This window comes from Giraffa tippelskirchi, chromosome 7 (assembly GCF_054371585.1).
Source record: "Giraffa tippelskirchi isolate mGirTip1 chromosome 7, T2T-mGirTip1v1.2.pri, whole genome shotgun sequence".
In the NCBI taxonomy this organism is placed as follows: Eukaryota; Metazoa; Chordata; class Mammalia; order Artiodactyla; family Giraffidae; genus Giraffa; species Giraffa tippelskirchi.
The window spans coordinates 119,619,034-119,646,592 of record NC_137281.1 but is presented as its reverse complement, the minus strand read 5'-3'; the positions used below and the strand labels follow the sequence as shown (position 1 = coordinate 119,646,592).

At 41.8% G+C, this 27,559-nt stretch overlaps 1 protein-coding gene across 1 annotated transcript in view; it reads right to left on the bottom strand.

Annotated features, from left to right (window-relative positions):
• The window catches only part of MYO5C (myosin VC), a 121,609-nt gene that overhangs the window by 20,173 nt on the left and 73,877 nt on the right, over positions 1–27,559 (bottom strand). Inside the window, exons 24-37 of the mRNA XM_081511482.1 lie at positions 25,864–26,028; positions 24,536–24,629; positions 23,672–23,735; positions 19,652–19,832; positions 16,469–16,562; positions 16,118–16,181; positions 15,956–16,036; positions 14,338–14,518; positions 12,444–12,537; positions 11,651–11,714; positions 9,872–10,040; positions 6,197–6,284; positions 2,636–2,734; positions 1,206–1,360 (exon numbers count right to left, since the gene is read on the bottom strand). Coding sequence (XP_081367608.1) covers positions 1,206–1,360; positions 2,636–2,734; positions 6,197–6,284; positions 9,872–10,040; positions 11,651–11,714; positions 12,444–12,537; positions 14,338–14,518; positions 15,956–16,036; positions 16,118–16,181; positions 16,469–16,562; positions 19,652–19,832; positions 23,672–23,735; positions 24,536–24,629; positions 25,864–26,028 — 1,593 coding nt within the window. The remainder of the gene's footprint in view (positions 1–1,205; positions 1,361–2,635; positions 2,735–6,196; positions 6,285–9,871; positions 10,041–11,650; positions 11,715–12,443; positions 12,538–14,337; positions 14,519–15,955; positions 16,037–16,117; positions 16,182–16,468; positions 16,563–19,651; positions 19,833–23,671; positions 23,736–24,535; positions 24,630–25,863; positions 26,029–27,559) is intronic.

The window sequence follows — 27,559 nt, the reverse complement described above, 5'->3', positions numbered from 1 at the left end:
ATTTAGCAAGAGGAATTACTGGTGATCTTTCTGTGGAGTAATGTGGGTAGAAGCCAGATTCCAAGGAGTGAAAAATAATTGGTGGAGACAACTATTTTAAGTGCTTTGGCAGCCAGGAGGGGGTGTGTAAGAAAAAGGCACAGTGGTCAAGGGGGTATGTGGAACAAGTGAGGGTTGCTTTAACGTGCTGTGCACTGGAGTGGGGACGAGCATGGAGCTGCTGAAGAAGCTGAGATGGAAGATGCTCACAAGAAAGGATTTATACTCCTTATGCTATGTATCTTTCACTTTCAAAGTATTTAAACATTCCAGAGCAGCAAGAAGGGGCAAATACTATATGCCTACATCCTGGAACATAATGCAAGTGTGTCTGGAGAAAATCCAATTTATGAAAATAGGAACAGGGAAAACATGAATTTATGGCAGTCTCTTCTAAGAACACATTGGTAGCTCCCATGAAGACAGTGACTGTAAAGCACCAAATCAATGTTAGTTTTCTACTCCTAACTCCTGATGAATAATGAATTCTTAGTATAAAATTGGGCAGGGTGGACACTCACTGTTTTTATTTCTTCTCTTTTCCAAGAGTATTTAAGATAGGGTTTGATTGCTCATGACCTTTCTAGAACACATATTTTACTAAAAGTGAGATAGGACTTTCCCAACTAAACATTTTAAATATATCTCATAATCAAAAGTTACTTCTTATCTGGAGGGGGAAAAAAGGATAATGGATCTATATTTTACTGGTCCCTTACATGTACCTTATCTTCATGTCTGGGCTAAGAATAAAAGTATATACTATGGCTTTATAAGGGAGGATTATGTAAGTGCCAAGAGAAGAGATGAGTTATCTCTTGGCATTCAAACTTGTTACATGGATAGACACACACTCCCTATAGTCAAGAATCTCACACCTGAGGGGACAGACGTGATGGGGTGGTGGCCATCAGGTTGTAGTCTTACAGGTAAGGACTTGAGGTGTAACTGGCAGTGTCCCACACTTAGGACTTCTGACCTAAGTTGTCTTTTCCTAATAGCTTGGCATCTTTCACCGACTGGGCCTCTGACTGGCTTGAAGAATCATGTAGTTGACCAAACACTGGAGATGCAGGATGGGAAACGTCTGGGCATCGGGTCATTTCCACAAATGTTCCTAAAGTAGCCATAATACCAAGGTCCAATGTCAAAAGAGTAGTTCCTACCTTAACCACCTGCTTGATGCCATTAATGGTGCTGTTCATGAGGGACTTGAGCATGTCGGCGTCATTTAGAGAGTCTGCGTAGCGTACACACATGAACAGGATGTGAGCCGGCAGGCCAGGGATCATGTTCACCACCACACCGCGGGGCTTCAGGTCTGAAGCAGAGAGAGTCGGTGAGGACTACAGCTCTCCCGAGAATAAACCTATGATGATGGGTGGGGATGTCTGCTTTTCTGTACTTGATGCAGTGCCTGAATGCCCAGAGATGTTTTTTCCCTTTGAGGAATTAAGTCTGGCTTTTTTTCTTGGCAAATATATACATGCAGGTGCCACCTGCTTCTCTTACTTCTCATTTGCAAAGTACTTTCTCTTTTCCAAGGTTGAATAAAAGACAGAATTTCATATCTCCAAGGTAAGAGAGGAACCCCAGTCCATGCACCCCTACTTCAGCCTCTATGAGGAGGATGGAATGATCTCAGAAATCACATGCATCTGCCTTGAATAGAGAAAACAGGTGTACAACAGTCCTGCAGAGGAGGATCAGCTGGCCTTGAGGAGAAGAGAATGGCTGGAAGTCAGAGTAGGGATGAAGAGAGAAACTTTATAGAACAAGTTAAGAAAAGCAAACAAAGACCTCCCCATGTCTGCATTAGGACAGGGGAACAAAGAGGCCCCTCAGCTGTGTACCAGTAAGGGTGGAAAAGAATGGGTAGGCGGCTCATGTGCTCTGAGCAGGGTCACTTAGGAGAAGAGGAGTAAGGCTATACATGGGCTTTCTGCTTTGAGATCTTGGGACCAGCTGATAGGGAGGCAGTTTTTCTCCTTCTCCCTAGAAAACTATGTGGTTTCCATGGTGAAGACAGGTTAGTAAGACTAGTTCTAAGACTGGCAACCATAGAGCATGCCCATCGGGAGATTCCTATAATAGCTATGGCTGAGACGGCCCCGCCATATTACATGCAAATGAATTTCTCAGAAGCCAAATGGAACAAGGGAGCCACAGTCACTTCTCCCATGGCTCCTATGCTGAGACACAAAGATGAGGAGATGTGTCTTCTACCCTGACCATGTGATGAGACTTGGGAAGAGGTTAAAGTAGTGCATCTCAACTGGAGGCAAGGTATCAGATGCCAGAGGGCATGTGGCAATGTCTGGAGGCATTTTTTTTTTTATTGTCATGATTAGGGGTTGCTACTGGTTTCTAGAGAATAGAAACAAATGATACTGCTAGTATCCTACAATACAAAGTCCCTAGCCGCCTGAAACAAAGAATCTTATGGTCAAAAATGGTGAGGCTGAGAAGCTCTGTGCTAGGGCAAGAAGCAGTGGAGGAAAAAGAGGAACTATCATCCCTGCCCAAGACTGTGGCAATGACTAATGTTCAAGCTCTCAAAAATTAAGCAAAAATTCAGAGTTCCAGGTTTCACTACCAAGAATGAGGTTTTGAATGAGCTTGGCCTCATCTTCTCTCTTGTATTCCAGCATTCCAAGGTACTCCTTGTGTCCTGAGGACAGGTGCACGTCATTGGCTGCAGACAGAGGTAAATAATCAGCTAAATACACAATAACAACTTCCACCAGCATTATAATGAGACTACTCCATCTCTTTCCACCCCATTCTGGCCGATTTGCCCATGAAATTCTCTGGCTTTCTGATAAATGCAAACTTTATTGAATCCTGAAGAATTTCTTCTGGTAGCAATTCTTATCTGTCAGTATATCCATGAGTATAGCTGCCAGTGTATATTCTCATGGTCACGTGGTATGTATTGAGTGCAGCAGAGATACAAAAGCAATCCAAGATGTTGCTCCTGCCTTATTACAGTTTTTAAAAAATGAGATTCACAAATCATGCAGTGTGCAGTCACCAAACTGCATGATCCCAAGGTGGCTGGACTGGTTTCCTGTGTGCTATAACAAGGTACCACAAACTCAGTGACATAAAACAAAATTTTTTAAAACTACAATTTTTAAAGTCTTACAGTTCTGGAGTCATAGACTAAAACAGATCTTACAGTACAAAAATCGAAGTGTCAGCAGAGCTGTGTTTCTTCTGGAGGCTCTAGCGGAGAACTCATTTCTTGCCTTTTCCAGTTTCTAGAAGCTGACTACATTCTTTGGCTCCAGCCACATCACTCTGACCTCTGCTTCTATCATCACATCTTTCTCTCTCTCTGCTTCCATTGTCATATCACCTTCCCTCACTCTGTCATTCCTGTCCCTTTCTTACAAAGTCTCCTGTGATTATATTGGATCTACTTGGATGATCCAGGATACTCTCCTCATGTCAAGATCCTTCACATAGGGACTCCTCTTGGTGGTCCAGAATCCACCTTCAAAGCAGGCAACATGGGTTCAATCCCTGGTCAGGGTACTAAGATCCCACACACCATGGAGCAACTAAGCCAGAACACCACAGCTTCTGAGCCTGCATGCTCTGGAGCCTGTGTCCACAACTAGAGAGTCAATGCACCACAACAAAAGATGATGCAGTGAAGATCCTGCTTGCCACAGCTAAGACCTGAGGCAGCCAAACAAATAATTTTTTTTTTTTTAAAAAGGTCCTTCACATAGTCACATATACAAAACCCCTCTGCCATGTAGAGTCACATACTCATAGGTTCTGGGGATTGGGATGTGGACATCTTTGGGTGGGCCACAGTCTTCCCTCTGGTCCCCAAAGATTCATGTCCACTCTGAGAGGAGGAGATTTGACTATAGAAGCACAGGTTAGAATGTCAGAATGATTCTAACGATTTTATGCTGCCAAGTTTGAAGATGGTGAAAGAGGCCCACAAGTCAGGAAAAGTGGGTGGCCTCGAGAAGCTAGAAAAGGCAAGGGAATAGAATCTCCCCCTAAAGCCTCCAGAAGCCCTGCTGACATGTTGATTTTAAGCCGGTGAACACCATTTTGAACTTCTGACATCCAGAACTGTAAGTTTCGTGTTCTATTAAGCCACTAATTTCACGGTGATTTGCTAGGCAGCCATAGGAAATAAATACAGAGGACATAAGAATTTATGCAGAGGTAGGTTAGAACTGTTGAAAAATGGTTCTTGAAGGAGGTAGCACTCCAGCTGGGCCAAGAAAAGTGAGTAGGCTCTGAGGGGTGAGAAAGAAGATAATACAGGTAAAGAATTAACAGAACTCTCTTCTACTGCATGAGAGTTTGTTCTGTGATTTACTAGCCCTGTTCCCTTGAAGACCGATAAAGGTAGAATGTTAACTATTTTACTAAGCAACCTGTTTATGATAAGAAGGACCTCTGATTGCTGAACTGCATCTGGACTGGGAAAACCAATAAATGATGCAGAAGTACCTGATAAGGACATCATATTTCAGGTATTCTTAAGTGTGGTGACTTATATCTGAGCATGTTTCTTGGGAGCTAGTATCACCTAGAGTGTCCTAGGGGTGCTGGTTTTTCCTGACAAGTCATGTGAGTGAGCTTGGAAGCAGGTACTCCAGCTCCAGCTAAGCCTTCAGATGTCAGCATCCTTGCCGACTACTTTACTGTGACTCAGAGCTAGAACCACCCAGCTGAGCTGCTTATAGATTCTTGACCTTCAGAAATTTCACTGTTAAGTGTTTGTTGTTTTAAGCTACTAAATTTGGGAGTAGTTTGTTATATGATCAATAGCTACCTGATATAGGACTGGAAGCTGATGCATTCCACTTAAAACAAGTTGGACTGGAGGTGATAACAGAAAGGTGAAGGAGTAATCTTAGAGGCAAAAAGGGAGTAGGACTCAGGAAAAGTGAGGAATGGCAGGTGGATTTTGGAAGTCCTTATGTAGAGACGGCAGTTGATTCATTCTTTCCAACAATGGGGATACCATGGGGTGATAGGAAGGACAGACATGGTCTCTTCCCTCATGTGGCTGAATGACCTTTATCATTAATGATTGAAAGGAAAAGGGTCTCATTTTGGTTTTGGACACTTAAAGTCTGATGTGGGAGTTGAAAAAAAAAAACAATAAAGGAGTTCTTCAAAGAAATGAGTATAGTAAAAGGAACAGAGAGTTGCAGATACAGCCTTAGTGACAGAGATTGGGAGAAAGAAGCAATATTGAACAAAAGAGTAAAGAGTTAGAAGAGAAAAGTCAGAAAATTTCAGTGACTATTTGCAGGGCAGGAATAGAGACACAGACATAGAGAACAGACTTTTGGACACAGCAGGGGAAGGGGAGAGGATGAGATGAATTGAGAGAGTAGCAATGAAACATATAAATTACCATATGTAAAATAGATAGCTAGTGGGAAGTTGCTGTGTAACACAGGAAACTCAACCTATTGACACTCTGTGACAACCTAGAGGGGTGGGATGGGGGGTGGGAGGGAGGTTGAAGAGGGAGGGGACGTATGTATACTTATGGTTGATTCACACTGTTGTATGGCAGAAACCAGCACAGCATTGTAAAGCAATTATCTTCCAATTACAAATCAATTTAAAAAAAGAAAAATTCAGTGACACACAAGCAGCGAAGGAAAGAAAGGCGGAGAATCTTTTTCCCCAGAACTTATAAGGACACTGAGTGTGCAGTTCAGTTCACATTGAGGACTTCAGTCTGGCTTCTTAGCTGTCTAACAGATATCTAATTAGCTATCTAGTATCTTTTCTTCTGATAGAAATTAGGATATTGACCCCACGTAACAGAGAGGAAATAAACTTTAAAGCAGTTAAATCTGAAACTTTTTCACAGTTCCATTTTTACAAGGAGAGAGCTAACAGAGAAAGAGGTTAAAAGTATTCCTTCCAGGGTACCCCTTACAATTACATGAGCACATCTGGTTATCACCTGAGAGGTGGTGAGCCACCTGCCTGTCTCTAAGGATCTCCACTAGCCCATCATTGAGCCCCAAACACACCAGTGGAGACTCATTTCTTTAGTTTTCAAATTCTTTGGACCACATCAGGAAATAATATGTCAACACACATAAACTTTAGCTGAAAGTTCAAAAAAATTGGAAAGTAGATGTTGTTTTTCTACCTTTTTCAATTGTCTTGGTTAGAGTCTTCACTTGATCTTGTAACTTTTTAATCACTCTTTCCTTCATGTCTAACTCTTCTTCAAGATCCTACAAAAATCAAAAGGAAGAGGGTGTTAGCTCAGAAGCATTTGCATTCTATTATTTGGTAAGAACTTGCAGTTCAGTTCAGTTCAGTCGTTCAGTCGTGTCCAACTCTTTGCAACCCCATGAACCGCAGCATGCCAGGCCTCCCTGTCCATCACTAACTCCCTGAGTCCACCCAAACCCATGTCCATCGAGTCGTTGATGCCATCCAGCCATCTCATCCTCTGTCATCCCCTTCTCCTCCTGCCTTCAATCTTTCCCAGCGTCAGGGTCTTTTCCAATGAGTCAGCTCTTTGCATCAGGTGGCCAAAGTACTGGAGTTTCAGCTTCAACATTAGTCCTTCCAATGAACACCCAGGACTGATCTCCTTTAGGATGCATTAGTTGGATCTCCTTGCAGTCCAAGAGACTCTCAAGAGTCTTCTCCAACACCATAGTTCAAAAGCATCCATTCTTCGGCACTCAGCTTTCTTCACCGTCCAACTCTCACATCCATATGTGACCACTGGAAAAACCATGGCTTTGACTAGACGGACCTTTGTTGGCAAAATAATGTCTCTGCTTTTTAATATGCTGTCTAGGCTGGTCATAACTTTCCTTCCAAGGAGTAAGTGTCTTTTAATTTCATGGCTGCAGTCACCATCTGCAGTGACCTTCTCCTTTGCTGAGCTATAATTCACACACCACACAATTCACCCACTTTAAGTGTATACTCATGATTTTCAGTATAGTCAGTTGTGCAACCATCACCACCATCTAATTCCAGAATATTTTCATCAGATTAAAAACAAACATATAACTTTTAGCTGGCACCCCTTTGCCCTCCTATTTCTTTCCAGCCCTGGGCAACCACTAATCTGCCTACTGTCTCTACATTTTCACCTATTCTAGATATTTAATATAAATTAAATCATAGAATATGTGGCCTTTCGTGTCTGGCTTCTTTCATTTGGAATAACGCTTTCCAGGTTTATCTGTGCTGCAGCAGGTATCAGTACTTCATGCTTTTTTTGGCTGTGGGATCTTAGTTTCCAATCAGTGAAAGCACTGAGTCCTGACCACTGGACCACCAGGGAATTCGCAGTACTTCACTCCTTTTTTTTGTGGCTGAATACTATCCATCCTATTGTATGGATATACCACATTTACCTTGATCTAATTTTTCCTTTGTAAAGCCATGCCCATTGTAGAGAGTTTAAAAATACGCAGGTGTGAAAATGTGCTCTCTTGATGTCAGAAGCTGGAGGCAGAGAGGCTTCAGAGATTTGGGTTCCAGCTTTGTCTCTCCTTCCTGATAAAGGGGGTGGCCCTGCCCACACTGAATATGGCTCAAGAACCAGAAGAGTCTTGGACGCCTATAAATATTTCCTATACAGGGTAGAGAATATTCAGGTTCTTCCTGAACCTCAAGGGCTTTGATACAGAAAGGATTCAGGCTTCTCTGACCCAGCAATGCCCACGTCGCAGTCAGTCCCTGCAGCCATGGGCCCTCTGGGGACTCTCAGAGCCCAGGGAAGTTGTGCTGTTTCTACTCATGGCCACCTCTCCCTACTATAGTCATGTCCCTGGCTAAACACATCAGGAGCTTTATCTGCCTCACAAGCAGGGGGGGTGGGTGCAGTTTCTTCCCTCCTATTTGAGCCTATTTTACAATACATCTAATAATTAAAGTCACCCATCAATACAGAACCTGAGGAAATCACTGTTTACGTTTTGATTCATTTTTTTTCCTCCTAATATGGCATATATCCATTTTATAAAATTGGATCATACTGCTTGTAAAGTTTTAAATTCTGTTTCTCATCATATTGCAGATATTTCCCCCATCATTGATAATATACCAAACTGTCATCTGATATACAATAATTTAATCTTCCCACTACAGCTGGGCATCCTTTCTTTTTTGCTGTGGCTAATAACACTGTGCTGACCATTCTAGATGAAAATCCTTGTTCACATATTTGATTATCTACTTAGGACAGAATCTCAGAAGTTGCATCACTGAGTCAAAGGGAATGCACTTTCAGAGGTTCCTGACATTTGCCTCCAAACTGCCCCTAAGAATGCTGACACCAATTTCTATCCCCTGAAATCATGTGTGACTGGGCCCACTTCAGGGTGTTCTCACCAGCACCATAAGATCTCCGCTATTTGAGAATCAAAAAAATACCTAGCTTTACTTTGGTATTTCTTTGATAAATATCAGATCACTTAAAGTTTTCTTTCCAATTTTAAATAAATGATTTTCTTTGACTCAGAGGATCATGTAGTGGGCTGAACAATGTCTCCTTGAAATTCATATCCATCTAGATGGACATGTACACACTGCTGTATTTAAAATGGATAACCAACAGGACCTACTGTATAGCCCAGGGAACTCTGCTCAATGTTGTGTGGCAGCTTACACGGAAGGGGATTTGGGGGAGAATGAATACATATATGGCTGAGTCCCTCCAGTGTTCAACTGAAACTATCATAAAATTGTTAACTGGCTATATTTCAATATAAAATAAAAAGTTTAAAAAACTTTATATCCACTTAGAACGCCAGAATGTGACCTTACTAGAAATAGGGTCTCTGCAGTTGCAATTAAGCCAAGGATCAATGTGAGGTCACACTGGATCAGGATGGGTCCTAAATTCAATAAGACTATCCTTACGGTGTGACTTGAGAAACCTATTCTCTGAGAAAGGCGTACCCCTCTCAAAAAAGATGGTCATCACCCAAGTGATGACCTGGATCATCTGACTAGAATGTATTATTTCCTATTAAATGTTAAACTCTCTGTACTCCTCTTTTTATATATAACTACCCTTTTAAGTTAAGTCCTGACACTGCAAAATGTGATTTTACCCTATCATGTTTTTCTTGTGAGATAGGAAATGGGGGGGCGCCTGATGAGGAGGAGCAGAGCCAGTGGAATGGGCAGGCTGACCACTGCCTGGGTGAGCCCTTAGCTGGTCATGGTCTTGGAGGCTGCCAGGCCAGGAAGGCGCCTGAGAGCATCCACCTCCCAGGAAACCACTCCATCTGCTACTTTGGCGCTTCTCATCCTCGTGGGTTTCACACACCAATACAATTTCAGAAGAATTTCTGGGAGCTAACAGAGTTGCCAAATGCCAGTTTGACAGGGGCATTTATAATTGGATGAATACTTTCACAGTGTAAAAAGTTAGCCATCTACTTGTGATCATTTCATAGAAGAACATTTTGACTCTGAAAACTATGGGAAGAACATTCCCCCAGAAGCAAGCAGGGGCCTTGGATGGGGTAAGCTTTGTTCAGAGAAGGTCACACATCAGCCTGGCATCCTCAACATGCTCTGGGCAAGGGTGCTGTCATCTCAGACAAGCGCTGCCCATGGGACAATGCTCAGGACCTTCCACTGGGCCTCTCTCAGCCTGTGTAAATCCCCAGGCTCCCCTGCAGTGGCTGTAACCTCAGAGACCACCTATCTTTTGAGAAAAGGAAACAGATTGCTCTGGTGGGAGGTGGATGCTGCTCATCAGATGCTTGGGGTGGCCTGTCCCCCCTTTCAGTGATACCGGCACACAGGTAGTCATTTATCAACAGGTTAGAAAACTTCTCACCCTCTTCTCCATACTGAGACGAGATGCTTCCTGTCGAAAACTACTCTTGACTTCACTTTCAGTTTCAAATTGTTTTCTCAAGTGCTCGCTGGCCTCCTGCATTTCTTGAATCTTATCCATCAGCTTCTCTTTCTCTTTGGTATGTGTTTCATTTTGGGCTTCTATGGCCCTGAGGAAAAGATTAGGAAGTTCTGGTATCAGTTTGACCATCATGAAAAATCAGTGGAAAAATAATTTGGCCAACTTATGTGTAAAACAAATTGTACCTGAATAGGTGAGTGCTCACAGTGGGGGGAAGAGACCAGGGTTAGTGGGGTATAAAAGTCCCTAGCTGCTTCAGCCTTTTAACCTGATAAAAAGTTCTCATCCTCACCTGCCCACACCCCTTGATGGCTCCCATAAGACATCCATACCCACTCACATCCTTATGACCAAAAGCCCAGTGATTATCTCCTTTGTGAAAAGCCTGGGACCAGATACTCAAAAATCCAGGGATCAGAGAGAGAAGAAAAGGGAACCCATCCAGAGTCCTAAAATGGTACCCACCACTTTCCTACACCTGGCCCCAACCCTCCCAATGAAGTCATGTGGTAAGAAATGCTCTCTGGGATGTAGAACGTCTATTTATTTTTCTTGAAATTAAGTATCTCGAGGATTTTTAATTGGTATGGAACCTGAATGACAAGTTTGACATCTATTCCTCTGATGATAAACAATAATATGAGAGTCGATTTTCAGATTAGGATAACAAAATGATTGTGAATAAAATTCACAGTGAAGAAGTCAGGGTAACTGACTTTTCTAAAGATTATAAAATTTTCCAAAATATTTTTACCATACAAAAGCACAATCTAATCTAAGCTATAAAAATATTATTTGATATGAGCAATGTTATGTGGTATGGAAAAACACTAGAATATAAAATGGTACCCTATTAATGAATGTAAAGCTCTAAAATTGCAATTCTAACTTGAGTTACATATAAATAATTAAATCGAGATTTTATTATGAAAGAATTGAATTAAAATAAAGTTTTAAAAATGTTTTAAACTTATGATCCAGTGATTCTATGAATGTTTGTCAACTTCTCCATGATGGAAAAGTCAACAGGAAATGCATAATCTTTCTATATTTTTAAGAGAGGGAAGAACCCATGCACTCTGTGTCTGTCCACTAATATGACTAAGGGAACTCTTAGTCTGATTGACTGGAAGAAGTTCAGTGATGACTGGAAGTAAATTACACAGGTAAGAATCGTGGAACACAAGACACTGAGGAAATCGAGGGTTTGGGCAAATGCCTCACTCACCTTCACCCCTTCGTGTATTTGTCAAAGCTCGATGTGTGTTTTAAATGAATTAAAACACCACTATCTGATTATTCTTTTATCTACTTCTCCAGAGAAATGGTTCAAATTTCTATTAAAATAATTTTGATCATCATCAAAAAAATTTTACACAAAGTATCTCAACAAGCTGGCCACAAAACATTTTTCTCACATGGTTCCACCAGGCGCTCTTTTGGTCAGGATGTAATTTGGGGGTGGTGGTTATCAAATGAAGATTCTCTGTCAAAATGGATTTTAAGCCTCGCCCTAAGTGGCCTGCTGAGAGAAACACTGTTCTCTCTCATATGATATTATTTTATCAGTTTTTTGAAGATATAATTTATGCATATGACATAATGTTCTAAGGGCATAAAAGGGTAATCTCCCACAATTTCAGAAAAGCAAAGCATTACATGAGTGTGGGCTTGAGGTACATGCAGGTTGACACTTACTTTCTCTGCGTTCCTTCTTCTTCTTGATTGTGATTCAACTGATTTGACAATTCTTCTAGTTTTCCTACGATGAGAAGAGCTATCAGTCCTTTGGGGGGCCATACCATTGCATTCTGATTTGGGTTTGATCATATTTTCATATGTTCAGTTATCAGGGGTTCTAAAATGCACCCAGCTAGAGATTAGGTTTTATTTGGTCTGAACAATGTTTAAAAACTTCTTAAGCCATTATTTAAAAATTGTGATATTTCGCATAAAAACGTGGATTTCCGTTTTTTCTTTGAAAATAGGAATATCAAGCAACACTGGAGCCTGAGATCTTAGTTGGCAAAAGTCAACAGGGCTTGGAGGCAGCTGCTGCCTTCAAATGCCTATGAAACTTACTGTACTGTCCACACATCCCACTTTCACATTTATGTCACCTAAGTCCATGGAGAATCAGTTTGACAATGACCTTTTGGTCATTTCCTAGATACAGGAAACCATTTTCTTTTTTAAACAAACTTTCTATTTTATATTGGAGTAAAGCCAACTAACAACGTTGTGATAGTTTCAGGTGGACAGCAAAGGGACTCAGCCATACATATACAAGTATCCATTCTCCCCCAAACTCCCCTCCCATCCAGGCTGCCACGTAACATTGAGCAGAGTTCCATGTGCTATACAGTAGGTCCTTGTTGTTTACCCATTTTAAATACAGCAGTGTGTACATGTCCATCCCCAACTCCCTAACCACCTCTTCCCCCAATACGAAACCATTTTCTAAAAGCAGGTTCATGAGGGTTCCAGTTACCTTTCATGGTTTCAGTTTGTTCATTCAGGCGGATTTCAAGATCTTGCTTCTGTTTTTCCAGTTCTGAAATTTGTTGTTTAAAGTCTGGGATCATCTTCAGAGAAGAATTGGAAATATTTAGAATATGAATCACTTTGATGTATGAACTTTAAAATCCCAGAGCTGCTCAGAAGCAAACTAAACTGTCTAGATATTTAACTCCATGGAACATATGGCTAGATCTTTAACCCCATGGAACATACATCTAGTATAGTTATGTAAGACAGCTAGCCAAGGTATTAGACTGGATGAAATCATGTTTTTTACCTCAAGACCTATACTGTCACATGAAATACTAGCATGCTCAGAGTGTGTGGTTCTCACCCAGCTCCACCCTCCACATCCCCGAGGGCTCCTGGAGGGGTACCATCTGGGAAGACTTATGGGAATTCTCTGCTGAGCTCAGGGAGGGATGATGGGAGGAATGACAACCAATCTCTTTGGTTCAGAGACATTATCTCCTCATCTAGAAATAGGAGAATCATCTCAAAGGGGTCCTAATGTGCCCTGTGAATTCCAGGCCATGCACTGCTTTCTTATCAGAGGTCTGGAATGATCCAATATGTTTCATAATCCTCTGTCCTTGTCTAGCTGTATACTTGTTTAAATGTCCACCATTTCCACTTGTAGTCAGGTGAAAGTCACTTAGTCGTGTCCGACTCTTTGTGACCCCATGCACTATACAGTCCATGGAATTCTCAAGGCCAGAATACTGGAGTGGGTAGCCTTTCCCTTCTCCAGGGGATCGTCCCAACCCAGAGATTGAACTCAGGTCTCCCACATTGCAGGCGTATTCTTTACCAGCTGAGCATAGTCAGGTAAGGAGAGTTTTTTTTTTTATTGTACATGTTTATGAAAACACCCGTGCCTCTCAAGTCAAGTGAAAAATACTTGCTTGATTGTGCAATTGGATCTCACTGCAAATTCCTCATTAAAGTTTCAGCCAAGGAGTAAATAAAAACGTGCAGGTCCTTAACTACTGTTCCACACATCTGCTGTGCCCAGGGTCGTTTCTCCTCACCTGCTGACACATCCCTGAGATTTCCTAATACTCCCAGGCTAGGCAGAGGAGGAAAAGCCAGTAAAGAAGTTGAGAAGGAGCAACCAGTGAGGTGGAATGAGAAACCCAGGAGAGCATGGTGTCCTGGAAGCCAAGAGGAAGAGGGAGTGATTAAAAACATCACCAAATGCTGCAGAGAGACTAAGACGAGGGTGAAAAGGAACCCTTTGTGTTCAGTTCTGTGCAGGCAGATTCAGTTAGAAGGAGGGACACACCGCAGCATGGGGTGGCCACAAACAGGAGATGAGGGGAGATATCACAGCCAGATGGCATGGAGAAGTATGGCCAAGTCCCCCAGAGAAATGGGGCAGTGGCTGCAGGGGGTATGGGGTTAAGAAAGGCATCTTTTTGATAATTAGATTCCTAAGGGCTATCTCCATACCAGTAGATAAAAGTGAGAAGGAAGAATTAGACAAATGCAGTGGAGAAGAGCAGGCATCATGGAAGAAGGAAGTTGTTGCAACAGTGAGATGAAGAGCTAGAATAGAGCAACTGACCTTCTGCATGCAGGCCCCTCTCAAGAGGTACCTTTTTATCTTTATGCTTTTTGTGACTTTCCAAGGGGTTAGGGCTAGATTTAACATATATAGATTTAAAAACACACACAAATCACAGAACTCGGACTCATCCTATGGTAAACACTTTCAAAATGCTTTCCAGGCTGGTGTAATTTTATAGTTTTATCTTCTGAACCAGTTATTTCACTCCTGGAAAATGTAATTTGTTTTCCAGCTGAGACACTGAACCTTACTTCACTAAAGCATAACATCTCTAGAATAAAGGCTGAGATCATACCATGTTTTCCGATGTTAACCTGGTAACTTCATGACGGATACTTTCATTGATGTCATTCTCTTCTCTAAATAATTTCTGCAGGTGGTTGATTTCCTGACTTAGATGCACCACTTTGAAGTTCAGAGCTTCAATCTCCTTTTCATAGCAATCCTTCTGGGACTGGAAATGGTTCTCCAAAACACTGTCAGAGGAATGGTCAAGAAGTTAACCACATGGTCTTTATCCTGTTGACGACTCTCAGCAGTTATGAAAACCCACAATCAGAGCAAGGTGCTAAGCGCATAAAGTTTACCTGTGTACAAAAGGTTACAGGCTACAGAATTAGTAATGTATAATTACAAACTCCAGCTGTGTGATGTTATGTGGTGTTAACATGTAGTAGGTGATAAAAAATTTTTAGGTATTATTAAAATTACGTTTCTACTCTAGTAATTAAAAATACACTCTGTTTGATGCAACAATGATAAAGACACGTGTCACTATACATTTTTCAAAACCCATAGTATGTACAACATCAAGAGTAAACCTTAGTGTAAACTATTGACTCTGGGTGATAATGGTGTGTCAGTATAGGTTCATTGGTTCTAACAGATGTACCCTCTGGTGACACATGTTGATGATGGCTGTGTGTGTGTAGGGATAGGAGGTATATGAGGAATCTCTGTACTTTCTGTGAACCTAAAACTGCTCTAAAAATAGTTTATTAATTTTTAAGGAAGCAAACATCTTAAATTTAAACACATCTATATATCTAGGAAAGTGAAAGTGAGAGTTGGACCATAAAGAAGGCTGGTAGTGAAGTCACTAAGTTGTGTTGTACTCTACCAACCCCCTGCCAGGCTTTTCTGACCATGGGATTCTCCAGGCAAGAATACTGGAGTGTGTGGCCCTTTCCTTCTCCAGGGGATCTTTCCAACCCAGGAACTGAACCTGGGTCTCCTGCACTGCATAAGGCTGAGTGCTGTAGAATTGATGCTTTTGAATTGTGGTGCTGAGAAGACTCTTGAGAGTCTTGGACTGCAAGGAGATCAAACCAGTCAATCCTAAAGGAGATCAACCCTGGATATTCATTGGAAGGACGGATGCTGAAACTGAGGCTCCAATACTTTGGCCACCTGATGAGAAGAGCCAACTCATTGGAAAAAACTCTGATGCTGGGAAAGATTGAGGGCAGGAGAAGAGAGTGACATAGGTTGAAATGGTTGGATGGCATCACCGACTCAATGGACATGAGTTTGAGCAAACTCCGGGAGACGGTGAAGGACAGGAAAGCCTGGCGTACTGTAGTCCACAGGGTCACAAGAGTCAGATATGACTTGTGACTAAACAATACCAACAATATATCTATAGCAACACTGGCTAACTTGTTTGCTATATTCAGTTTTCATTGTATAGGTTATGTATTTTACTACCTGGCCAGTTATCCCACAAAGAGATTGTTCTTCATTATTAAACTAATTGCTCAACCCTAATTGCTCAAGAAATCATCCCAGGGATTATTAGACCATTCTGTAAGGAATTTACTTTGTCTATCAAATCTATGAAAGGTAAATTTTTGACTTTGCAATAGTATTTTGTCTCTGAAAAATCACGAAAAATCCTGAGGGAAATTTCTCACCGTGTTGCTTTCTTTAGTCCTTCGTAAGCAAACCAAAGTTCTCCATCCTCATTTAAATGTTCCAAATCTTCCAGAGAGAGCCTGAAACATGAGGAGAGTGAGAGAATCATTTCTCTCATGCGTTACGTGTTTCTAAATACTTGTTAATACAAAAATGATTACCTGTTTCTTACATCTTCAATGTCATAGCTCTCAAGAAGTTGTCTGGTGATCTCTGACATCTTTTCTGAGGGGAAAAGGCAGAAATGGAATAAAATTACATTTTTGCAAAATTTCTATTTTCCCATTTCCTGTTTTAGGGCCCAGTTCTCTAGCCCTACAGACTCTCCAGCTAACCATCTCATCAGCTCACTTACCAGCTATCCAACCAACCAACCATGAAGCCAACCAACTATTCAACCTTCCATATACCCAACCAGCCAGCCTCAGACCAAAGGACACACTGCCTAGTGGTGATGCCTCTGACACATTCAGCCTGCCTGCCAGGGACTCAGTGACTCATATTTTCATTACCTCTCATTTCTCTTTTCTGGGACTGCACATGTTTTTCCACGTCTATCTTCTGTGTCTGAAGTAACTCTATCTCCTTTTCAAACTCAGAGATCGTCTGAATCCCAGCAATGACAGAACCATGTAAAGAAAAAGCAGTTGTCACAATTTACATCAAAGGGAACACTATTACTGTATATTTATCTATGCAAGTTATCCTCACAGCAGTTTCTCAGTTAAAATCTTGTTAAACCATCACTGCTCATAAAGTTTGGCCATGAAGTATTGTTTAACTATTTAAGATACTGTTATTCTCACATGTACTTGGTTGTATCAATAGAGTTAGCCCCCCTACATATAAAGGGAAAAAGTAAGTCCTTGCTACTTGGGGTGGGGAGGGGGAGGTGAGGGAGCTGAGAGAAGTCCAGGCACAAGGGTCAAGTTCTCTCTCACTGTATGATGAAACCTTGGACGCAAAGAAGTGGGCAAAGTCATCACCTATTTAGGGTTTGGGCTCCAGCTAGGCTTAGCTGGGACCCAGTTGCAGGGCCAGGGCACCCCCTGGAGGTGTGGGAGCTGGCGGTGAGGGCATGATTCGAGTCCAGGAGGGGCAGCTCTGCTTGTGGGGAGGAGGCTGCATTCTGTCTGTATTCACCTATGAGCTCAGGTTTGTACTTGTGTAAATGCAGAAGCTGTACTGAGATGAATAACCCCCTCCTGGATATTTTTTTTTTCCTGTTTTTGTGAAAGCTGTCATATTAGTGTGCATTAAAAAAAAAAAAACTTATATCAAAACTTGTGAATTTTTGTGTGGCCATTAAAATTTTTTTTTATTTTGCATTGTCTAGTCATTAAGCTCAGTCATGTCCAACTGGTTCTCACCACATCTTTAAAAAGTGATTGCTATTTTTTGCATCATTAAACACAAAAGCTTTTAAATGATTTTTCCCTAAAATGTACTTATAAACAGTGCTGAATATTCAGCTTGCCTTAAAAATGGGGAGGGATGTGCTTTAAAATTCAAGCATTTAACAGAAAATGTAGTTAAAGTATTTTTAGTTTAATATGATTCAATTTTCAGGTACAATTTTCAGAGATGAGCTGAAACTGAGGTAAGACCAGACATTTATATATATGATCTCCCTAAATTGATGGTAATTCTTAACAAGGCTTATCAATTAAGATTAGGTTTGACTAATATAAAAATGAGATGTGCCCTTTTTTTGTTGTTGATAAAAACACAGAGATAGAAAATCCAAGACTGAGAGAATGGTTCCAGGTAATTTCCAGCTCAATTACTCCACCATCCCTTTCGGTGGCTCTTGTTTTTGTGGTTCAAAATATCTGCTCGAACCCCAGTCTCCCACCCACATTCCATGTGGCAGATAGAGAAATGGAAGTGGAAGAGAAAAGGGTATACACCTTATCTTTGAAAGTAAGCACCTCACAGAAGCATCACTTAACAATGGAACCCTTCCATTTATGTTACCAATTCATGGAGTTATAACTAGTGACAAAGGAGTGTGGGGATTGAAACAGGAAAGCCATGTGTCTAGATCGCTATTATTATTTTTAATCAAAAAACAAAGAGAAAATATATGTATAGAGTACAGCCTGCAGCTTCTGTAACTGAAGTGTGGTGTAACAGTGTTTGGGACAGATAAAATTTTGCCAGTGAAATTGAAAGAAAAAAACCAACATCAAAACTGGTGAATTTTTGTGTGGCCATTTAAAAAATTTTTTTATTTTACATTGTCTAGTCATTAAGCTCGGTCATGTCCAACTCTTTGTGACCCTAAGGACTGTAGCCCACCATGCTCCTCTGTGCATGAAATTCTCCAGGCAAGAATACTGGGGTGGGTTATCATGCCCTTCGCCAGGCGATCTTCCCGACCCAGGGACTTCTTTACCATCTGAGCCATCAGGCAAGCCCATTTTGTATTGGGGTGTAGCCAATTAACAATGGTGTGATAGTTTCAGGTGAACAGCAAAGAGACTGAGCCACATACACATTTGTACCCATGCTCCCCCAAACTCCTCTTGCATCTCAGGATATTTTCTCAGTTAGCCTAAATGTTTAAAGGTTATACAGCTCTTGTTTCCACAGGGGGTGAAAAAGGAGATCAAGTTGGCATGTTTTGATTATTTTACATATATGACCTCACCCTTGTAACATGCCTATGAAGTGAGTAGAAAGACTAGAAAACTGAAGATGCAAAAGGGTTACATGGATTGTTCAGGGTCATGTGGTGAGCTGCCAGGACCTAGGACTATCCATCCTCAAGCTCCACTCTCTGTACTGTTTCAGTAAATGTTCCAAATCATATCTGTATTTACCTACTGTTGTTTAGTTGCTCAGTCGTGTCCAACTCTTTGCAACCCATGGACTGTAGCCCACCAGGCTCCTCTGTCCATGGGATTTTCCAGGCAAGAATACTAGAGTGGGTTGCTTCTCAAAGGGATCTTCCAGACCCAGTGATCAAACCTGCATCTCTTGCATCAGCAGGCAGATTCTTTACCACTGAGCCACCAGGGAAGCCCTTATTTAGGTATAGGTATTTACCTATAGGCTTATTATAACATGTATAAATGATGATAATGGGTTTATTTTCTTTGAAAACCAGACTAATCTCCTTAATATACCACATTGAAGAGTTTAGATCATAGTTTTAGCTACCAGAGAGGAAATGAGTGGAAAATATTGGTGCCTCACCCCAAGGGCAGCCACATAATCTCGTGAGATACAAACTGCAGCCAGATGATGTGACTCCCAGATTGACATCAGTCTTACGTGGCTGCTAAGGATGAAGGGCTCACAGGTATACGTGGTCCTTCTGGATTCTACAGTCCAATCTACTACTTAAACAATAGGAAATCAGAGCCCAGAGAATATGGGCAGTTCTAAGAAACAGCGCTAAGAAACTCAGGTATGAGTCCACGACATATCTTCTAAACTATGCATGGCTATCCCATGATGATTACAGAGGATATTTGTATAATCATACCAATTATTCTACTAACATGTGTTTCACGTATCTAGTGGAAGCTTAAAAGTTTTCCAATCTCACTAAAATGGTTTGCATTGAAGAATGGAGGGAGGAACAAGTTTGGATGCTTTTAGCTGACCCCGAGGGGACGTGAAGCTGCTCTCTCTTGTGCAGGTCAGACAAATCAGCCAAGAGCTCGTGGATGAGCGAGGAGTCCTACCTTTGCCTGCTTGCTCAGCCGGGCCACTTCCCCTTTCAGGCCATCAGAGGTGACCCGCTCTTCCTCCAGCTGATGCTGCAGTTGCATCTTCTCATCCTTGAGAGCTTTAATTTCTTCTTTCAAAGACCAGATCTGCTTCTCATAGTCTTGTGTTTTCAGTTCAAAACTTTTTTCAAGAAGTCTAAGCATCAAAAGAAAAATTTGAACCATTTCTAAGGTCTTTACCCTTAATTAGAACTACACATCATTTTGGAAATAAAAGGAGACTCAGACAGTAAGAGCCAAGTGAAGACCTATTGTGAGGATGGTGGCCTTATTTTTAGAAGACTGTTTTTATGTCCCTTTAGGTTAAGGCAGCTTCTTACACCTTCAGAATCAGAGAAGTGTGGCTCTACAGTGATCACACACAAGGAACACAGGAGAGGGAGGCTGAACTTAAAGACTCAATGGTTGTTGGGGTACTGTAGCCCCCAAGCCACCCTGGTTCCACGTGGTCCCCTAAAAGGACCACTTCACTCAGCAAAGACCTTGGCACATTCTGCCAAGTCCTGTCTCCTGCCTAGAATCAAGGATCCTGGAACAGCTTGGCTTAGTCCTAAACAAGTTAATATTGTTATTTAATAAGGAAAAAGGTCCAGCTTGTCAAACATTTTAGAATAAACTGCAGCAAATCCAGGTACCCAAAAGGCCACAGAAAGCCAATTCCTTGTAAGAAGACTGCTCAATTAAATACAGGGTAAGTGCCCAAGAAAATAAGCCCAGACAGATACAGAGCCTAGACCAGCCCCACATAGCCCACAGGGGCCCAGTCAGAATTGAAGCTGTCCAAGGAGCTCTGTGACTTTATTAAATCATCTTCCCACCTGCTGGGCTGTCAGCTCAGTCCATTTTATGACTTGCTTTTATAGTACAGTGGGGAAAATCCTGAAGAAGAGAGTCATATTCCCAATAGGATTTTATTTCTTTTCTTCTTATAGATATTAACAAACATTTAAACTTGTTTTCAGATTAAAAAACAAAACAAAACAAAAACTACAGTGCTCCCAAGAGTCCAGGAAAATACATTTGAAGAAGCAAACTGCAACCAGAAATCTTATTTAAAGAGAATCTTAAGACTTGTAGCCTTAGCTGACCGGGAGTGTGCCCACTGACTGCGGGACCCTTGAGCCTCTGGAGGGTTGTGATGGGACACGTCTTCCCCAGTCAGCTGACCAGGGGCCAGACTGAGCTGTGGGGTGAGTGCTGAAGAGGGCTGGAAAGAGCTCAGGCTGGCTCTCTGAGCCCCTGCTTGAAATGATCCCTCCTAAGTGGCCTCAGATGACCAGGAGATGCCAAGAGCTGAGCTCCTCCCTTCTAAAGTTAAGAATTCATGGAAAAACAGACTTTTCAAGGTAAAAAGTTAACTAGCCCTATTTAAAACTGATGTAAATATGATCCAGCAATTCCACTCCTAGGTGTATATGCAAAGAAAAAGAAAACACTATTTTAAGAGGATACATGCAGCCCAATGTTCACAGCAGCACTATTTACAATAGTCAAGATACGGAGGCCACCTAAGGGTCCATCAACAGATGAATGCATAAAGAAGATGTGGTACATATATACAGTGGAATGCTACTCAGGCATAAAAAAGAAAAATTTCCATTTGCAACAACATGGATGAAACTGAGGGATCTTATGCTTAGTGAAATAAGTTGGACAGAAAAAGACACTGTGTGTTTTATAGGTGGAATATTAAAAAAAAAACACAAATGAATATAGCAAAGCAAACAGACTCATAAAAAACAAACTAGTGGTTACCAGTGGGGAGAGGGAAGGTGGAGAAGCAAGAAAGGGGAAGGAGATTAAAAGGTACAGACTACTGTGTATGACATAAATAAGCTACTAGGATATATTGCATAACACAGGGAATATAGCTAACATTTTATAATAACTACAAATGGAGCATAATGTATAAAAATTTTGAACTACTATGTCATACACCTGAAGCTAATATAGTATTATAAATCAACTACACATCAAAAGGACTTCCCTGGTGGCTCATACAGTAAAGAATCCACCTGCAACGTAGAAGACCTGGGTTTGATCCCTGGGTTGGGAAGATCCCCTGGAGAAGGGAATGGCTACTCACTCCAGTATTCTTGCCTAGAAAATTCCTTGAATAGAGGAGCCTGGAAGGCTACAGTCCAAAGCATTGCAAAGAGTCAGATAGGATTGAGACACTTTCACATATGCACACACATACATCAAAAGAAAAAAAATTGATGTAGGATCATGAAACACTTTATGTATACGTTAACTCTTGGAATTCTTCAGTGACTCTCCCCTGACTTCTTGGCATCTTGGCCCCCTCATCCAGACCCAGGTTCTTCTGCTAACTAACTTCACAGGAAAGTTGTATATGCTGCCACCAAGGCAGCCCTGTGCCTTCTAGTCTCCAACAGAGATGCCAAGAATGTTCCATCTCTTCCCAACACTCTGCCACACAGCCCTATCTGGAGATCTAAAAACCTATGAATTTACTCCTTAAGAGAGAGGGGCACAGACTGGAGCCTTTAGACCTTAGCAAAGCGTTTGTTGAAACAGGAAATGTGGGGCTGGTACAATTCAACGTTATGGGGACCTGTCTTTTAAACTAATTTTTATTGGAGTATAGTTGATATACAATGTTATGTTAGTTTCTGCTGTACAACAAAGTGCACCAGTTACACGTATATACTCTTTTTCAAATTCTACTCCCATATAGATCATTACAGAGCACTGAGTTCCCTCTGCCATACGTACGTCCTTATTAGTTATCTATTTTAGATACAGTAGTGAGTATATGTCAATCCTAATCTCCTGATTTATCCCTTTCCCCCCTTGATAACCATAAATTTGTTTTCTACATCTGTGACTCTATTTCTGTTTCATAAATAAGGTCACTTGTACCATTCTTTTAGATTCCTCATGAAAGCGTTATCATATGCTATTTGTCTTTGTCTGACTCACTTCACTCAGTATGACAATCTTTAGGCCCATCCCTGTCACTGCAAATGACATTATTTTGTTTTTATTTGTGGCTGAGTAATAATATTCCATTGTATTAATATATATGTACATCTTCTTTGTCCACTCCTCTGTTGATGAACATTTAGTTTGTTTCCATGTTCTGGCTGTTGAAAGCAGTGCTGCTATGAACATTGGGGTGCATGTAACATTTTGAATTATGGTTTTCTCTAGATATACACCCAGGAATGGGATTTCTGGATCATATGGTAGCTCTAATTTTAGTTTTTTAAGGTACCTCCATACTGTCTTCCATAACAGCTACACTAATTTTTATTCCCACCAACACTGTAGAGGGTTCCCTTTTCTCCACACCCTCTCTAGCATTTATCATTTGTACATTTTTTTGATGATGGCCATTCTGACTGGTGTGAGGTGATACCTCATTGTAGTTTTTATTTGCATCTCTCTAATAATTAGTGATATTGAGCATCTTTTCATGTGCCTCTTGGCCATCTGTATGTCTTATTTGGAGAAATGTCTATTCAGATCTTCCATCCATTTTTTTTGATTGGGTTGCTTTTTTATATTGAGCTACATGAGCTATTGGACCTGCCTCAACTTTTGTGAGGTGAGTTACATGCCTTACTGTCTGGGACAAGAGTCAAGTTTACAGATACAATGAGAGGGTAGGGGGCAAGGAAGGACGGTTTATTTAAGAGGCAGTAATTTTCATCCTTGGACTTGAAAGCTGAAAGAGGTGGCAGTCTCTGAACTTCTCACTGTCTTAGTAATAAAGAGAAAGCACGATATTCCCAGTGGTCCACTGTGCCCCTAACTCCAGAACCTGTGCAGTGTCTGAAATGTGCACCCTTGGGGATGTAGCACTCACAAAGTTGTCTCTCACTTCCTAAAAATATCCGCACTGTGCTCTTCTGTGTCTGTGATCTCTAACCTGCAAGCTGAGAAGCAAATTGGAAAATAACAGAGAGAGAAGGAAGCAGTGGCTTTAAAGCAAACGAGATTTCATACGCTCTTTGTTGTTCTTCTTTTTGCACATCATCAAAGAGCTGCTTGGTGAGGTTATCCATTTTTTCTGTGAAAAGAGAATGAATGCTCTTTGAAATAAGTGTGCAAAGCAATGGCTTGATTGTTTCATGCCACATTTAAGAAAGTAAGATTGTAAGAACAATCAGGTGGTATTTATTAATAATGGGACTTAAGATGAGAGTGTAATTGTCATCTTTTATAAATTAGAATTTGAATTGGACAAGTACAGATGGACAGAACTACGCTGCGGATGGCTGCTCCACACACCAAAGGAAACTGACACTGCTGGTCCCAAGGGTCTGCACCTGACAGCCCAGGGCTAACGTGGCTCAGTGCTAAGGAGGCGTCTTTGTTCAGGACCAGGACTGGGTACCACTTAGACTGGGTAACTTGGCCAGAGCTAAAATTTGAGTGCAAATCCTTGGCAAGCCACAAACATTATCCCAGCATTGCTCTGACAATACACAAGGATGACTATAAAATTTTTTAAAAGTAAGATTCTGAACGATCCCTGCTACCACCACCCACAGACATCATCCCCTTCCCATCTTCTGATATAACAGCTCCAGGCTTATGGCCCACTCATCTGTACTTTGCAAGTGGCCCAGGAGATTCTGAGGCACAGACAGGGACAACTGTGCTCTGATAAAAGTTGGAAACAAACCAGGTGAACCTGCAGGGTACAGTTGCCACAATTTAAATAGTTATTCTCTGTAGAGTGAAAGTTTTCTGATTACACCAGAGCCTTCTGATTCAGCCCGAAACTCGACTCCCGCCCAGTGCCTATTTCCTGAATGACTAGGCTTTTGAACTGGTGAATGTGCATCGGGCCACCTTGGGCTTTACCTTTCAACTCTTCAGTCTTCTCTTGAAGCTTCTGCTGTATTTGTTCTTTTTGTATTTCCAATTCTGAATTATGCTTCTGAAGCTTTGCCAATTTCTAGCAAAGGGAAGAAAAAAATGGATTTTTGAAAACCTTGCTTTGAGTTTCGTCACCATTGCCTGCATATTTTTAAATTAGTATTTTTTGGTCTCGGCACCCATCCATAGGTAACAGCCGGCAGCAGCCCACTGCGAGATGCTGTGCTTAGCTCCACATGCAAGGGCTCCATGTGACTTCAATAGACACTAGTTCCCAGTTTTATCCAATAATGGCTGAAATCAAGGAGAAAGAACCAAATCCAAGATCTTCCCAAGGTCAAGGCAACTCCTCTGTCTTTTTACTGGCTAAAAATAGCCAGGGTATTAATACATTTAATGTAGGAAATTTATGATATAAAGTGGATTCACACTTCGAGAGTCTTATGACTCAGGAAGGATGTATGATCATAACAGAAGTTCTCTAGTAAAGTGTCTGCTGGGCCCCTGAGTGCTGATGGCTGGTGACTGGCAGTGCGGGAGATGCCAGCCTCTGTGTTGGCGTAGCCAGGCACCTGGTCATGCGGAGGGCAAAGGGATGCCCTAGGACAACAGGCTGTCACCACTCTGGGTGTTGTGGGACTTCAGAAGGTGCAGAATGGATGGTAATAAATAATAGGTTTGAAAATATCAGTTCACGCTTTTGCAGGGCTCTCTGAGTCACTTGGCTAAACTATTTCATCTGACAATTTTATCCTCACAGTAATTCTGTCAGTCCCTTTTCGTTATTCCAATTTTCCATATGAGGAAACTAAAATTCAGAAAGGGTAAGCGACTTGTCCAAGTTTCCCAAAGAAGATCTGAACCTGGGACATCTGGTTTTTACATCCACTTCTCTTTTTACTATGACACAGAGATGCAAACCTGCCCACGCTTTGCACTGCTGCTCTGGGGATGATGCTTCCAGGGTCCATGTCAGGTGGACAAATGACAGGAGACCAAGGTCATGCTGGACGAGAGGGAAACATTGACCAGGGCCCTTTCTCAGGCCTTCCATCACTTTACACAAGTGGAAGGCAGAGAAAACCTTACAATGTGCTTCTTGAAGCATTAGTTTCCTCTTCTCCCTACCCCCTGCCCCACCAGACTCTAGGCCTCACATTTCCTTCCTCTCAAATGCAGGCTCTCTCTGGTAGTGGAAACCAACAGCAAAATCTGATTTCTCTGCAGAAGTCATCTCTGTGGGAAATGCTGCACCATGATCTCTTCCACAGAAAGACCCACAAGCTACATCCACAGTCACTTCCAGCACAGACCTCTTCCACGGAAGCCCTGTATCTCATCCCCTTCTCCTCATAATTCTGCCTGTGGGTGGCTGCTCTGTCCAGTTCGGATTCCAGTTTCTGAATCTTCTCCACGTCACCGGCCCGAAGGGCAGCCAGGCTGGTCAGCTTCTCCACCAGCCCATGGTTCTCTTTGTTCTGGAGGAAAGAAACATCAGATACTCGGGGGTTTATCCAAAATAAAGAAGCTGTTCACAACTTAGATGAGAAGTTAGCTTCTCGCAACTTCTCATCTAAGTGGGAGGATTTTTTACACTGACCACAGTTATCATCACAATGGCCCGTAAGCATCTTCACCGATGAGAACAGGGAGGCAGAGCTGGTCAGGCAAATGCTCTCCTGAGTTGGTGGATCTTTTAATCCAAACCCTGGAGCTCCAGGACAACCCTAGCTCTGTGAGTTGAACTGGGTCCTCTTCATCTCCCCAAATTCACATGTTGAAGTCCTAGTCCCTAGTACCTCAGAATGTCACTGTATTTGGAGATATGGTTTTAAAAGACATCACTAAGGTAAAATGAGGTCGTATGGGTGGACCCTGATCCAATATGACTGGTGTCTTTATAAGAAAATATTAGGACAGATGTGAGGGGAGGGGAGACGATGTGAAGACACACGGGGAAGGTCATGTGTAAGGCAAGGAAAGACACCTTGGAAGAGACCAAAGATGCCAACACCTTGATCTTGGACTTCCAGCTTCCTGCACTGTGAGAAAATAAATATCTATTGTTTAAGCCGCCTGCCTGTGCTGGCTTATCATGGCAGCCCTAGTACATGAATACCTGGAGTGGAGCTCAGGCACTCATGGAGTGTGGGGTGTCCCACAGGCCCTGCTCCCAGATGGCCAGGGCTATTTTTCAGGGCTGTTCCATACCAGCGACATAACATGAAGGACTGCTGCACAACAACACAGGGCGGGGAAACTACCAAAACCTCGAGTTTCTGGTTTGCACATTCAACCATTCACCAAGGACTCCTATGGTATAGCCTAGTACTATGTTTAAAGTTTATTGGAGGAGAATTTGATTATTACTTGAGACAGATGCAGGAGTGAGTTTTATAGATCTGGACACTGTGTATTCCTGGACACAGCCTTCCCACACTAACTTGAGTTTCGGGTGTTTTTCCCATCAGTAGGAACGGAATGGGGAATCTTCCCAAACTAGGTAGGGCTGTAGTCAGACCACATGGACCTTTGGGAAAGTGAAAAATGGCAACTCCTCTGGGCCAATGCAGCACCAGGGGAGCATGGCTTGGCATGAAGGTAGCTTCTTTGCACAAATTAGAAAAAGACATTCACGCCTCAAGGCAGTACAACTTTACATCAAGACACATGGGCTGGCAAGTGAAGTCACACTGGATTTCAGCTCCACCCGCTTTCTTGGGTAGGTGCCCTTGTGCAGTGTGCAACCTACCAAATCGTGTGTATCAGCCCTTTACAGTATACTTCTTCTTCCTAGCTCAGGTAGTTCATATAAACTGTTTGAACGTCCTAACATGGGCATAAATCTTAACAGTGTTGACAAAAAATTAATTAATCAATAGTCAATCTAAAAAAGAAATAAAGTATTTTATTTGAGTCAACCTGATGATTATAACCAAGGAGACAGTTTTTCAGAAAACTGGCAACTGTTCCACCTGTTAGAGGTCAAAACACAGGTGTATAAGCTTT